Consider the following 12556-nt stretch of genomic DNA (forward strand, 5'->3'; position numbering starts at 1 on the left):
ACATGCTATTTTAATATGGGTAATATTACTGTATTTCCAGTTCATACTGAATCGAGGCTTGCGCAGTCCACCCAGGTTCCTGTGCAACCTGAAGCCACACAGGTAAGAACTGTACCTGGACAACTATTGGCTGAATTTCTTCTCTGTTCCCAAAAAACTCTGGAAAGTTGCTGCCAGTTGGCATAGGCAAGCGAGAAGCACCAAACTTTTGGTGCTCTGTAAAGCAGATTCCTGTTACTACATATTTGGGCATGGGATTTGTCCTCAGGAGTCCCCATATGAACGTTTTGCCTATCTGTGTTTTCTTCCCAATCCGCAGGGAATTGAAAGTAACATCCATAACTGAGGAATAATGTGTGTATTGTAAGCTCAGTTCACCTAGCTCATAACAAGCTTTTAATTTGTGTGTTGTCAGGAATGTCCGAGGCCTATTCCTGCCCCCATCATGTGAAAGTCCTTATCATAGGCCCAAGTATTTTGAAATTAGTATTAGCCTGCACTCAGGAGTATGAACATCTATGTTTGCATGCAGTTCTGTAAATATTAAAATGTGGCAAAATTTTAGTAAAATGTTGTTTTTTCATCTGGCTGTGACGGAAACTTGCAAAATAAAACTTTTGGCAAAACTTGTAATTGTTTACTGGGAGAAATGAATACTAAAGGTAATTGAACTGAGCAAAAGAATGTTGTTAGCGCAGATGTAAGTAAACCATATGAGATTCATAGCAAGAAATTTACCCAGAGGCCCTGGCAGGAGTATCGGCTTAATTTTAAAACTTTGACAGGTCCCCTTGGTTTCTTCCACAAGTGAGGGATATACAGCACCCCAGCCCATGTATCAGCCTTCTCATTCAACAGAACAACGGCCTCAGAAAGAATCAATTGACCAGATTCAGGCAAGTTCATTTTGCTTGGCAAGGGGAGGAGGGACATTACTGATTCAGTGTAACCTGCTCAAGAACTTCATGTATATGGGTGTAGTGTAGAGGGACAATGCTTAGGTCCGTATCTCAAAGACATAGAGCATGATAATAAGTGTTAGATAAGTAGGGATCTTAGCTTATCCTTGTCTTGAACACTTGGCCAACAGTTACCTATGCTTTTATAATATGATATCATAGGAAGTTGATTCATGACTTGCTAACATCAGATTGAAATTTATTTGGCAGGCTTCAATAACCTTAAGCGCAGATCAGACACCAACATCATCGCCTCTTCCAGCTGCATCCCAGCCTCAGGTATTTCAGGCTGCCTCTAGCAAACCTTTGCATAGCAGCGGAATCAATGTTAATGCAGCTCCATTCCAGTCCATGCAGACAGTAAGTACTAAACAATCATACTTATTATAGATTGCAAAACATTTGGAAATCAGCATCTTGATTACATAATGGTTCATTGTACTGTGGACATTAGTAGTAGTTTCCAAGACATTTAACTTTCTAAAAGTTGCAGAGTGTATTTGGTAATTTATCTATTTATTCAGAATATTGAATCTCTTTGTTTCTCATTTACTTCTCATATAGGTATTTAACATGAATGCACCTGTTCCTCCTGTCAATGAGCCAGAAACTTTAAAGCAACAAAATCAGTACCAGACCAGTTACAGCCAGCCTTTCTCCAATCAGCCTCACCAAGTAGAGCAATCAGAACTTCAGCAAGAACAGCAGCTTCAGACAGGTAAGCTTGTGAAAGATAGAACTTAAATTCTTCATTCTGAAAAGATAAGTTTTCAAGATAATGTAGACCAAACAAAGAATATCTCGATTGATGCTGTTGAAGTAGCATTTCAAGCATGTATGGTGAGGTGGAAGGAAGTTTTATAGTATTTGTAGGGACTTGGGAGAAAAGTGCAGTTTGGTACATTCATGCACTACATGAAATAAAAATTCACCTCCCAAATAAATGTTAAGCAGCACTATCAAATTAAATCTGTGTGGTTATGCCAAAGGACACCCAGAGAACATTCTCAATGATCAGGGTATTTAGACTGCAATGTTCAATTTAATTCTGCAAACAATCTTTCTTTAGGTAGGTAAACATTTACTGTCGTACTTGGTGGCTCTTAAGCAAAGTTCATTGGTGAGTTAGCTTGATATTATTTGAGTCTTTAGGAAACTGGAATTATAAGTAAATTCTTGCTTTTTGCATTTCTTTCTTCTTTCTTTCTTCATTTTAGTGGTTGGCACCTACCATGGTTCCCCGGACCAGTCCCATCAAGTGGCAGGTAACCACCAGCAGCCTCCACAACAGAATACTGGGTTCCCACGTAACAGTCAGCCTTATTATAACAGCCGAGGAGTGTCTCGTGGTGGATCACGCGGCACTCGAGGCTTAATGAATGGATACAGGGGACCAGCCAATGGGTTTAGAGGTAAAAACTTAAAAACCTTTTGAGACTAATTCTGAATGTTTTCCAGAAATGTAAACTGTCCAGAAGCTTAAGCATTGTAGTGGCATGCTTTGATTTTTTTAAAATATAATGTACTACAGAGTGGTCTAAGCTTGCTGCTGCTTTTGCTCTGCTATAATATTAGTGCATATGGTACTAAGTAAAAATTACATGACAGCAAGCTATGAGTATGAACTAACAATGGAGTTGTTTGACTGGAAACATAACATGATGTAGTATGAAAGTGACTTTCCATTTTTGTAACCCGCTAAATGGCTGCATCTTTTTCAGGGCTTGCTACTTCCTTGGCTTACAAAAGCAAGTCTTTCATTTATTCAGACTATGACATTTGGTGGGATTCTTTATTTTGGTGCCTGCATTTATTAAATCACTTTAAATAATGACATTGCTAAATATATATTACACAAAATGTGAAGTCTTGTGAACAAAACTGAAGACAATGAAGCCCAGGAGCCCAGGTGCAGTTTAAACGTGTATCCACTTATTTTGTATCAGGAAGAGTTAGGTGTGACACATACGGTATTTTTCTGCTGTACATGATTACATTGTAAAAGTCTGCCACTGTGCTTTTAAACCTTGGGTCCCAAGATGATATTGGACTACAACTACAATGTCTACCCTGTTTCTCCGAAAATAAGATGTAGCCATAAAATAAGTCGTAGCAGGATTTTTAAGCATTCAAGGAATATAAGCCATACCCCGAAAATAATATAGTGATAGGCGCAGCAGCAGTGCCGGCCGCGGCAGGAGGAGGAAAAAATGAGACATCCCCTGTAAATAAGCCATGGTGGGTTTTTTTGAGGAAAAACGGTGTCTTATTTTTGGAGAAACAAGGTATACTAAAAGCTTACCAGCTTGAATTTTTTCCTTCTGGTGTGTTTTTTCTCTCAATCTCTTAGATGACCTTTGGATTGCTTTCTTTAATACAGAATATTTTTCCTTAAATTGAATGTTGTTTCCCCCCCTGAATATATACATACATCCTTTATAAGGTATGCAATACTTTTCAATTAGTTTTCCCCTCTGATTTTTAGGAGGTTATGATGGCTACCGCCCTTCATTTTCCAACACTCCAAATAGTGGTTACACACAGGCACAATTCAGTGCTCGCGACTATTCCACCTACCAGCGGGTAAGTTGATGGAACAGAAAAAAGAGTTCCTTAGTTTATAATGCTTGAGAAAATGCATATTTTAATAAAAGTTTCATTGCATAAGAAATTAATATTTGGATTGATTTTTAACTTAAAGATAAAATCTACTTTTAGAAATTCTTGGTTAACAGTTTTCACCTTGGGTACAAATAGGCCACTGCCTATATACTTTCTGCCTCCTAGTCTGCTTTATTAGACTGCAGCCATTTATCATCATACTCTTTTTAGTACTCGCGTTACTAGGTCAGGGGCTTATCAATTGAGAAGCAAAATGAGCTCACCAAAGAATAAGGGAGAAGTTTCTACATAACTCAAGTATGTAGAAGTATAGCATTATACTGCCAATTATAAGGCAGTTTGTTAAGTTGAGCCACCCCAAAATATCTGGTTACAGGTAGGTAGCCGTGTTGGTCTGGGTCGAAGTAAAATAAAAAAAATTCCTTCAGTAGCACCTTAAAGACCAACTAAGTTTTTATTTTGGTATGAGCTTTCGTGTGCATGCACGTTCTGAAGAATGTGCATGCACACGAAAGCTCATACCAAAATAAAAACTTAGTTGGTCTTTAAGGTGCTACTGAAGGAATTTTTTATTTTATCCCAAAATATCTGACAGCAATCTGTGAACTTGAACTGCTTATGGCCAAGAGAGAGGAGTGTCTAAAGCAGATGTGGGGGAGCTTTGGTCTTCTAAATGTTTTTGGATTACAACTCTCATCATGCCTAGCCAGTGGCCATGTTTTCTGAGGTTGATGGAAGTTGTAGTTCAGGAGCATCCGGAGAGCCAAAGGTTCCCCATCTGTTGTCTAAAGAAACCAGAGGTTCAGAAGCCTTTCAGAATCTTATCAGTTATACCTCTGGTTGAGTTGAGACACAGAAAGTGTGTCATTTGAAGGGAGGGAGAGGGCAGACAGAGATAGGAAGTTGGCCTACTCAAGCCCCTGACAGCATATAATAAGTGTCATGGAGCTGTAGAGGGTTCAAGTTGAGAGGGAATGAGTGCTGTGCAGTTAAAAAGCCCAACTCGAAGTGGTGGCTTTCTCAGGAGGAAGGAAATGAAAAAAGATGTCTGTGCTTCTCTTCCCCTGCCTCAAATAATAGTTATAAAATACTGTGGGTTGGGGTGCGCAGCTGCCTAGTGCTATATGGAACAACAACAGGATCACCAGGGGTTGGGTGGAAGTTGAGAAAAAATGGTATTCTTTCACCACTCCAAATTATTGTCTTCTCCCCCTGAACACCACTGCAAGTCTCTTGTTCTAGATTGACTAGAACTCTGTTCTTAGGGACATTGCAATACTGTGTTCAAATTCCAACTTGTCATTTTCTGGGTTTTGATTCACTGGGGCCAGAATTCCATCTGCCCCATGTGTGAACAGAAAGCATTTCTGTGTGTGCACAAGAAAGGAAGGGTGCTAATGGCTTTCTCTTGTAGCTGAATCTTCTGAAATGGCTTTTAAGGGTGTGACTGAAATAGCACATATGCCCATTTGGATCCTGGACAGGGACTTCCAAAAATTATATCCTGAAATAAAATACTGAAATGACAAACTTTTAAAACCATTTTAATGAAACTTGTTGCACTTCTGTTTGGTCATCTTTTTTTCTAGGATGGATATCAACAGAATTTCAAGCGTGGCTCTGGACAAAGTGGTCCTCGGGGAGCCCCTCGAGGTAATATTCAAGTGGTGAATCTCTGATTGAATCTGTAGAGAGGTTCTTAGGAGTTGCAGACTTTCAGCTGTTTCAGTTCAAATGTGTTCAACTGTTGTAGACATTTGTTGAAAGTTGTTCATGAATTTGATTTTTGAACTGTATATTGTTAAACTTCCTTTCTCGGCTTTTATTTAAGGCTACTAGGTTGCTTTTTATTCCTTGCCCAAGCAACTGTTGAAAATGTAAGCTTACCCAATTGTGAGGTGTGTAATTCTGCTGTGAAAAATGTTTGGCAAGCTCCAATAGTGTCTGCTTTTGTATTTTGCTATTGCTACTTGGATTTCAATAAAGATCTTGCATTATTTGTAGCCTGTTCAGAAATTCTGTTTTCAGCTACATAAGATGCTATATTCTTGTATCCAGATGGAATCTGTTGAAAAATACCTACTCAATTTCGCATGTAAATAGCGTACATATTTACAACTTTATTCTGTTTGCTGCTTTATACTTAAGTGTACAAAATAGTTTGCAATTGGAAAATAAGCAAAGCAGTGGCTGCAGTTCAGTCAAGTGTGGGTGTACTCCCTGTGCAAGAATTCATTCTAGAGGGCTCAGTAGAGCCTCTTACACCATCCCCACCCCACCCCAAATTTCCCTTGCCCAATATGAGCACAGGATGTGCTGAAGGAAGCTGGATGGTGCTATAGGAAGCACGTAAACAGGTATTTAGTTCCCTGCAGTGCCCCCTTATATCACCCATGTATGCATACTTGGTGGGAGGAAGGGCTCTTTAGTCTTGTGGGTGGGGGACTCTACATGTTGACACTATGCCTGCACTTGAGTGGATAGAAGCCAATCATTTTTTAGTGGACCAGCTGAAAATGGATGTAGGACATAAGATGAGGCAAAAAGATAGCTAAATCTCATCTAGTGCAGACTTTATATTATAAATCCTTCCGGAAAAATCCATTGAACAAAAGTAAATTACAGGAATTTCTTATGATTGCTTTGATGTACCGAAATACCAAATAGAACCACCCACTGGAAGTTGTTCTAACCAGATACTGCCCTTTTAGTCTCTTGGATCAGCACACTGGCAATTGTCTATACTATATTTTGTTTTAGAACGGTATGCAATACTGTTATTCAGTTACTACATTTCAACAGTACTTCGTAGTTGTGTTCAGGTGCCATTGAAATATAGTTTATGGCTTATTGGTAGTAGAATGGCAGGCATTTGGAACAAAGGTTAGATTTAAGACTGATGTAAGCAAGTTGTTTGTGTACATTCAAAGCCTGTCTTCACCTGCTAAGCGAACAGGTATCATTATTGTCTTTAGGCATTTATTAGACAAACATAGTAGGGAACCAGATTTTAGAGAGGCAGCCATTCTGACTATTAAAGGATCTCACTTGATCCAAAAATAAAATGCTATTTTTATTTTCTAGGTCGTGGAGGGCCCCCAAGACCCAACAGAGGGATGCCTCAAATGAATGCTCAGCAAGTGAATTAAACTAATTCACAGGATTACATTTAAACGCCAAAAACACACTGGCCAGTGTACCATACATGTTCCGGAAGAGTTATCTCTTGGTTCTCCTTTATAGGAAGTTCATAGTAAAGGGATTATTTTCATTGCCCATAAAGACAAGACTACAGTTGTCAGCTTTATACCTGGATATGGAAAGAAACGACGTTTACTCTGCATGTTCTATCCTAAGCATCATCTTGAGCCTTGCACATGAGATCCAGAATTTTTACCCTTGCTCTGATTAAAAGCAAAAATTGCAGTTTTAGGGTTATGAAAATCTCCATAGTTAGCTGAACAGGCAGAAATAACCCCACTGACTCCATTGACATTATATAGTGCTGCAGCAAATTTGGATAAAAATATCTAAAACCCTAAATGTTTTACTCAGAAAATTGGTGTATTTAAACTTTTACATGAAAGGAAGATGGAAGAAGCGAATTGTGGTTTGACAGAGCAACTGCATTTCAGCTTTTTCTGTTTGACTGAAGCACTGAACATCTGTGATGCATAATAAATGATGCCTATATCCCAGCTAATAAGCTGATGGACAGCTTAGGGCACACCCTTAGTTACAGCATTTTTTTTTATTAGGCCTGACTTGCTGTGGCAAAGGGATGCATTAATTGTTTTGTGTAGCTGTTGATATGATTGTGTAAACCCAGAATTAGGCTTTGATTGGCACTTTAAATTTTTCTGTAAGAAATAGAAGATGTAATCTGAATGGCCACATTTGTTTGCAATGTGAAGTGTTAAAGAGTTCTCTCCTGAACACATTTCTGGGATAGCAATGACATTTGTAAGGATTGGTATTCTTATCTTTCCTTATTTCCCCCCTTTGTCTGCCACTGATACTTGATCTTGCTGTATTATTGCCCAAATAACTGATGCTGGTACTGATGGGAATTAATGGATATTCATAATACTTTTGGTTACATTATTTCTATTTTGCAGCCTGAAGGTTTTAAGAAATCTCAAATCCCTGCTGCTGCCCTTTTAAATTGCTCTCTTTTGAAAAGCACCAGTATGTGTTTGGATCGGTTTCCCCTTTAAGGGAAATTACAGCCAGCAGTTACACATTTAAGCAAGATAAATAAAACATGTTTATAAAAAATGTATTCTTTAACGTATCTTAAGTGACTACTGCAAATGTAATAGGGAAACAGAAACTTCAGAAGCACATTCCCAGAACTTTAAATGTTAACATTCAAAGATATTCAAAAAGTTAGTAGGTGTATTATCTTCTGTGGAGTCTTGAAACTTATCTTCTGAGGAGATGCAGTGTCATCTCTCTCTCTCCCTCTCTCCACCCCCCCCCCCCATATTGAAGACTGTTGAAGCTGATCATAAAAGCCATCTCATGAGCTGTACATAAAAGTTTGAGCAGGTAGTGAGAATTGTATTCATGGCACCTGTTGAATGTAGCAGTCCAGCCCATGGAACCCACTGAACAAGAGTTTCTGAATTATTTGGGAATATATTTACAGAAGGCTGATTCTGTGTGCACAGTGCCCTTTTTGTATTGGTGCTGATCCCCTTTTAAGATGGTTTTCGTTTCATGGATATAGTTAATTGAACTGAAAAAAAGAATAGATTTTTAAAATCTGATTGGCAAGTAGTGGTTTCTTCTTAAATTACTTGGCATCTGTGCCCAGTTCCATTTATCTAGAAAGGAGAAAGACTTCAGCTATCACCATGGGAATTACCTACTTTCTTCTTTGAGGTTGCCCTAGGTTGTAATTACTAAGTACTTACAAATAGCATTTTTGCATTTCTAAAAAGTGACCCCCATCCATATTTTATACAGCTAAGCAAGTCTACTAACAGGTTGGTACAGTATCTGAAGCCAAAGGTTGATTTAGGAACTAAATAGGCAGAAATTTGTGGTGTGATTATACACACAACCACACACCCAATTTTTGTCTAGAAAAGCTGTGCAAGTATGAATTATGCAAATAGCATGGTTTGTGGTTATTTTACACAATTTTTTTGCAAGCTTTGGCTGTAAGGAGCCATGCAGCACAATCAAGCCATATATTCTGAATACTTTGGAAATACTGCTAACCTCCCTCTTTGGCTTCTGAGATTTTACCCAACTATTTTTGAACTTTCAGGGCCAATATTGTAGCTATAAAGGCCAGAATCCCTTGTTGTATTTAAAAACAAAACACAGCACTAAGATTCTCATTCAATGTTACGGAATAATTCAGAGAAGATTGGGAAAACCAATTAGAGGAATATTTGTTGACTGTTTTACTTCTCTGCCAACTTTTCAGTGTTTCATCTCTTCTATATTTGAATCTAATCAAACTAAAGTACACTTCTTAAAGTTGAGTTCTACTCTTCTAAATATTATGGATTCCTTATGTTCTCCATATTGACCAGAAGGCATTGGGTTGTATCTATTTTGTTTGCCGAAGTGACATCACTGTAATGGACGCTTGCGCTGAAGGGAGGGAAACAGAATTTTCGTTTCCCCTTTCCTTAATCGTTGCCTTCCATTCTGTTCCAAAGGGTCCTCCAAGCCTCTGGAGCAGATTTGCAGGGTGCAAAGGAGGCTGCTGGGCATGAAGAGGAATAACCAAAACCCATCACCTCCCCATTGTCCATTGAAGTGTACAATTAAGAGAGTTCTACTTCTGGATGCAACCCCTGAGTTAGAGACCAATGTGGTGATGTTTTGACTTCACTGGTGGTAGTCTTTATGATCACTGGATCTTAAATGATTATATTGAATTAGGAAATTGTCACCCACCTTCATAACTTGGAAAATAGTGAAATACTATTTAATAGAGGCCTATTTGTGATAGAAAAGCTACAGTTCAAACAATTTAGGAGCAGTATTAGGTGTATTTATTTGCCTTATTCAGATCATCACTTCATATGTTGGCATTCTGTCTTCCGTGAGCAGCCATCAAAAAGAAATGAGATAGTGTTTCTCGCGAGAGAGTCAGATGCCAACCATAGTGTTTTCCTCCAATTATTTTTCAGGATTCAAAAGTTCAGTTATGATCTTCAGACTCTTAACTAATATATTGATACAATAATACATTTGTTAATTCCTTTTTAATCTGGCAAAACTACTGCCCTTCACAACAGTCTCTAGTAATGAAATCTACAGATGTATTGTGAATTGTTTTAAGAAAGGTGTGTCTCTTTGTAGTGCCCATTCTAGAGTTACTGCTTTATAATCAAAATAGAATTTCCGTGTTCGGTCTTCATGATCGGTTCACTCATCTACATCCTTCTAGACCTTTCTCACAAGTCAAGATGAAAAGCAGTTTGAGTCCCTCCTATTACTCTTTCTGCATTTGAATGGTGTTAAAAGTGGGGCAAACAGTTTAACAGAAATCAAATACATATTGAAGGCAATGTAGGAGTTATATTTGCATATGAGACTAAGGAAAAGTGCTCATGTGTAAAATCTGTAGACATTAAGTGAATGGAACTGTTTTGTCTGCCTTGGTGTTTTCGCGCCTTGTTTTTTAACTGCAGTACCTTTAAGCTGATGACTTTATTAAAAAACAATGACATTTAGAATCAAACACTCTGGATGCATATTTTTATAAAATTCCACTGCAGTATACATTCCTAAACTTCAGTGTATGTTAAAATACCACTGGTGTTAAAAAAACAACAACTTTCAAAGCTTTGCCCTGCATCTTTCTATGGTATTCTACTTTTTGTTAAATACCACCAGTAGATTCAAATGTGCGTTTGGTCCTTCCTGTTTCTATTGCCACTTAACAGAAATTACATTTTAAAACCTTGCCTGCCTTTTCTGTGATTTTGGTGTTGCCATTGTAATGTTCTTCATCTCTCTTCACCCACACAAAGTTTACTGTTGCAATCAGCTTAGCATTCTTTTAATTAATGTACAACCTTCATTTTTAAAAATTACACACTTCATTTGGCTAGGTAGGAAAAGGTGCTAGTAGTAGTACATTAAAAGTATAGTAAGTTGCCCCTCTTGTGACTGTTGCCTAATGTGACTATTAAATTGCATGTTGTGTTAGAATTGTTCAAAGCCAAGCTTGTAATAATATATCTATGCAAATATTGTGAATTTTAAAAATTAGAAATTTGAGGGTAGCAATTAATTTGGATGTTCCTGCAAGAAATTGAAATTAGTGCCTATGCAGCTGTATTCTGCACTTTTGACTGCAGATCAGATTGGTGAACCATTGCCTTTTATTGCTCCAGCCCAATGAGGCATTTATTTTGTAGTTCTTGTATGGGGAAAGCTTGAGAACTGGGATTTTCATTAAAACAATGTAATTTAAATAATTATAAGTTTTATTATTTTCACACTGACATCACCAGCAATCATGATTTTACTTGAAATCTCGCCACCAGTTTCTTCCAAATGAACTTCTGTCAGTACAGATAATTTGCATCCTAGATCACAGAAAGGAAGGAAGCCTAGTTTTAAACACAACTGGGTGTGTGTGTGTGTAAAGAAGAAGCACGTGTCTGCATAATTTCACACCTAAATTTTGTGATTACATTTTTGTAATAAGTTTTTAAAAACTTTAAAATATTTTAAATTGCAACCCATCCTATAATTTTATGGTGAAAGTCGGGTAATATTTAAACAACACTGCTGGCATAGTTGTGAAATTTCAGCATAAGGAATCTGACTACACTGCTAATGTAAATATAGACAGGCAATTAGGTACACATAGTATTTTCAGGAAGCTTGAGACTCCCATCATTCCTGAGCATTCCTGAGCCCCCTTTTAAGCACCATTCTACAAGCAAAATTCTATAATGGCAGCAGCGCAAGTCAAATAGCATGTCAACCTAGCAACACCCATTTGTTACAAACTGCAGATCCAGCTCTGAAACTAATGTCAAATTAGTCACGTATTTGTCTTCAGTTTGTTACTCTTTTTAAAAACATTAGGAATAAAAATTTCCATGAAAAATTTCCCATTGAACTACCCTATGCAAGTCAGTTATGCAATCAGTTTTGATGGCTGAGGGTGTTGAGCTGCATCATGTTCAACACTTCCATTCATCTTAAACCTGTCTCCTTCCTGTGGTGTTGATTCTTATTAATACTGTGGTTCAAACAAAGTTCATGGATACTTTTCTGAAGTTCCCAATCACATTGGTAAAGGCTACATAGAAGAAACAACTACACTGGGATACTTGTTTCATGTGCAGCAACTATTTCAAGCCTGAATAGAGAAAGAAAACTTGCATAGAATGGCCACATTCATGCCATACATTTAAAACACTGATGCCACTGTAAAACTTGCTGAGTGTGCCAAGACTTCTTTGGAGACCTCTATTCCCCTCCCAAAACTATAATTCCCAGTGGTTTAACAATCCCTATTCCCAGGAAACTGGTAAGGGAACACCGGTGGTCTCACAACCCTCAGCACCCTTAAGAGTGATATCCTAGTGTGTTATATACATGGTGTGAATGTGACCCGTATTACAAATGGCTGAAAAAATGGCACTTTTGTAGTCCTGATAACCATTATGCTGTATCTTTGTCTTTTGAGAAGTTACATTTGTTTACTGTGTAGTCATGTTTTAGATATCTGAGTGAATGTAGAAAATTAGGACTCCTGCTTTCCAGCCCTGCACTTCTCTCCCCGCAAACAGACATCTGGGACTAACTCAAACTTCCTTGATCTAAATGGTGGACTACAATGAAAATATGTAGGGTGCACTATGTGACTGTAAAATGATTTGTTTTATTAGAGAAGGTACTTTACATGTATGTGCCTAAAAGACAGGTGATTTAAATAAGTTACTTACCTACACTTCCTACTTACTAGGCACTTGTCCCATGTAGAG

General features: G+C 37.9%; 1 protein-coding gene across 12 annotated transcripts in view; it reads left to right on the forward strand.

Moving 5' to 3' along the window:
* Window positions 1–10290, forward strand: part of CAPRIN1 (cell cycle associated protein 1) — a 37298-nt gene extending 27008 nt beyond the window's left edge. For 6 of the 12 annotated variants that reach the window (XM_088668688.1, XM_035116571.3, XM_035116589.3 and 3 more), the window contains 8 exons: window positions 41–102; window positions 786–896; window positions 1170–1319; window positions 1524–1677; window positions 2177–2371; window positions 3445–3542; window positions 5171–5234; window positions 6666–10290. In XM_088668688.1, coding sequence (XP_088524814.1) covers window positions 41–102; window positions 786–896; window positions 1170–1319; window positions 1524–1677; window positions 2177–2371; window positions 3445–3542; window positions 5171–5234; window positions 6666–6730 — 899 coding nt within the window. In that variant the 3' untranslated portion in view covers window positions 6731–10290. The remainder of the gene's footprint in view (window positions 1–40; window positions 103–785; window positions 897–1169; window positions 1320–1523; window positions 1678–2176; window positions 2372–3444; window positions 3543–5170; window positions 5235–6665) is intronic. The other 6 variants (XM_035116596.3, XM_088668706.1, XM_088668711.1 and 3 more) reach the window with 3 other exon arrangements.
* Window positions 10291–12556: the final 2266 nt, after the last annotated feature.

The sequence above is a fragment of the Zootoca vivipara genome, chromosome 1, assembly GCF_965207765.1.
Source record: "Zootoca vivipara chromosome 1, rZooViv2.hap1.1, whole genome shotgun sequence".
NCBI lineage: Eukaryota > Metazoa > Chordata > Lepidosauria > Squamata > Lacertidae > Zootoca > Zootoca vivipara.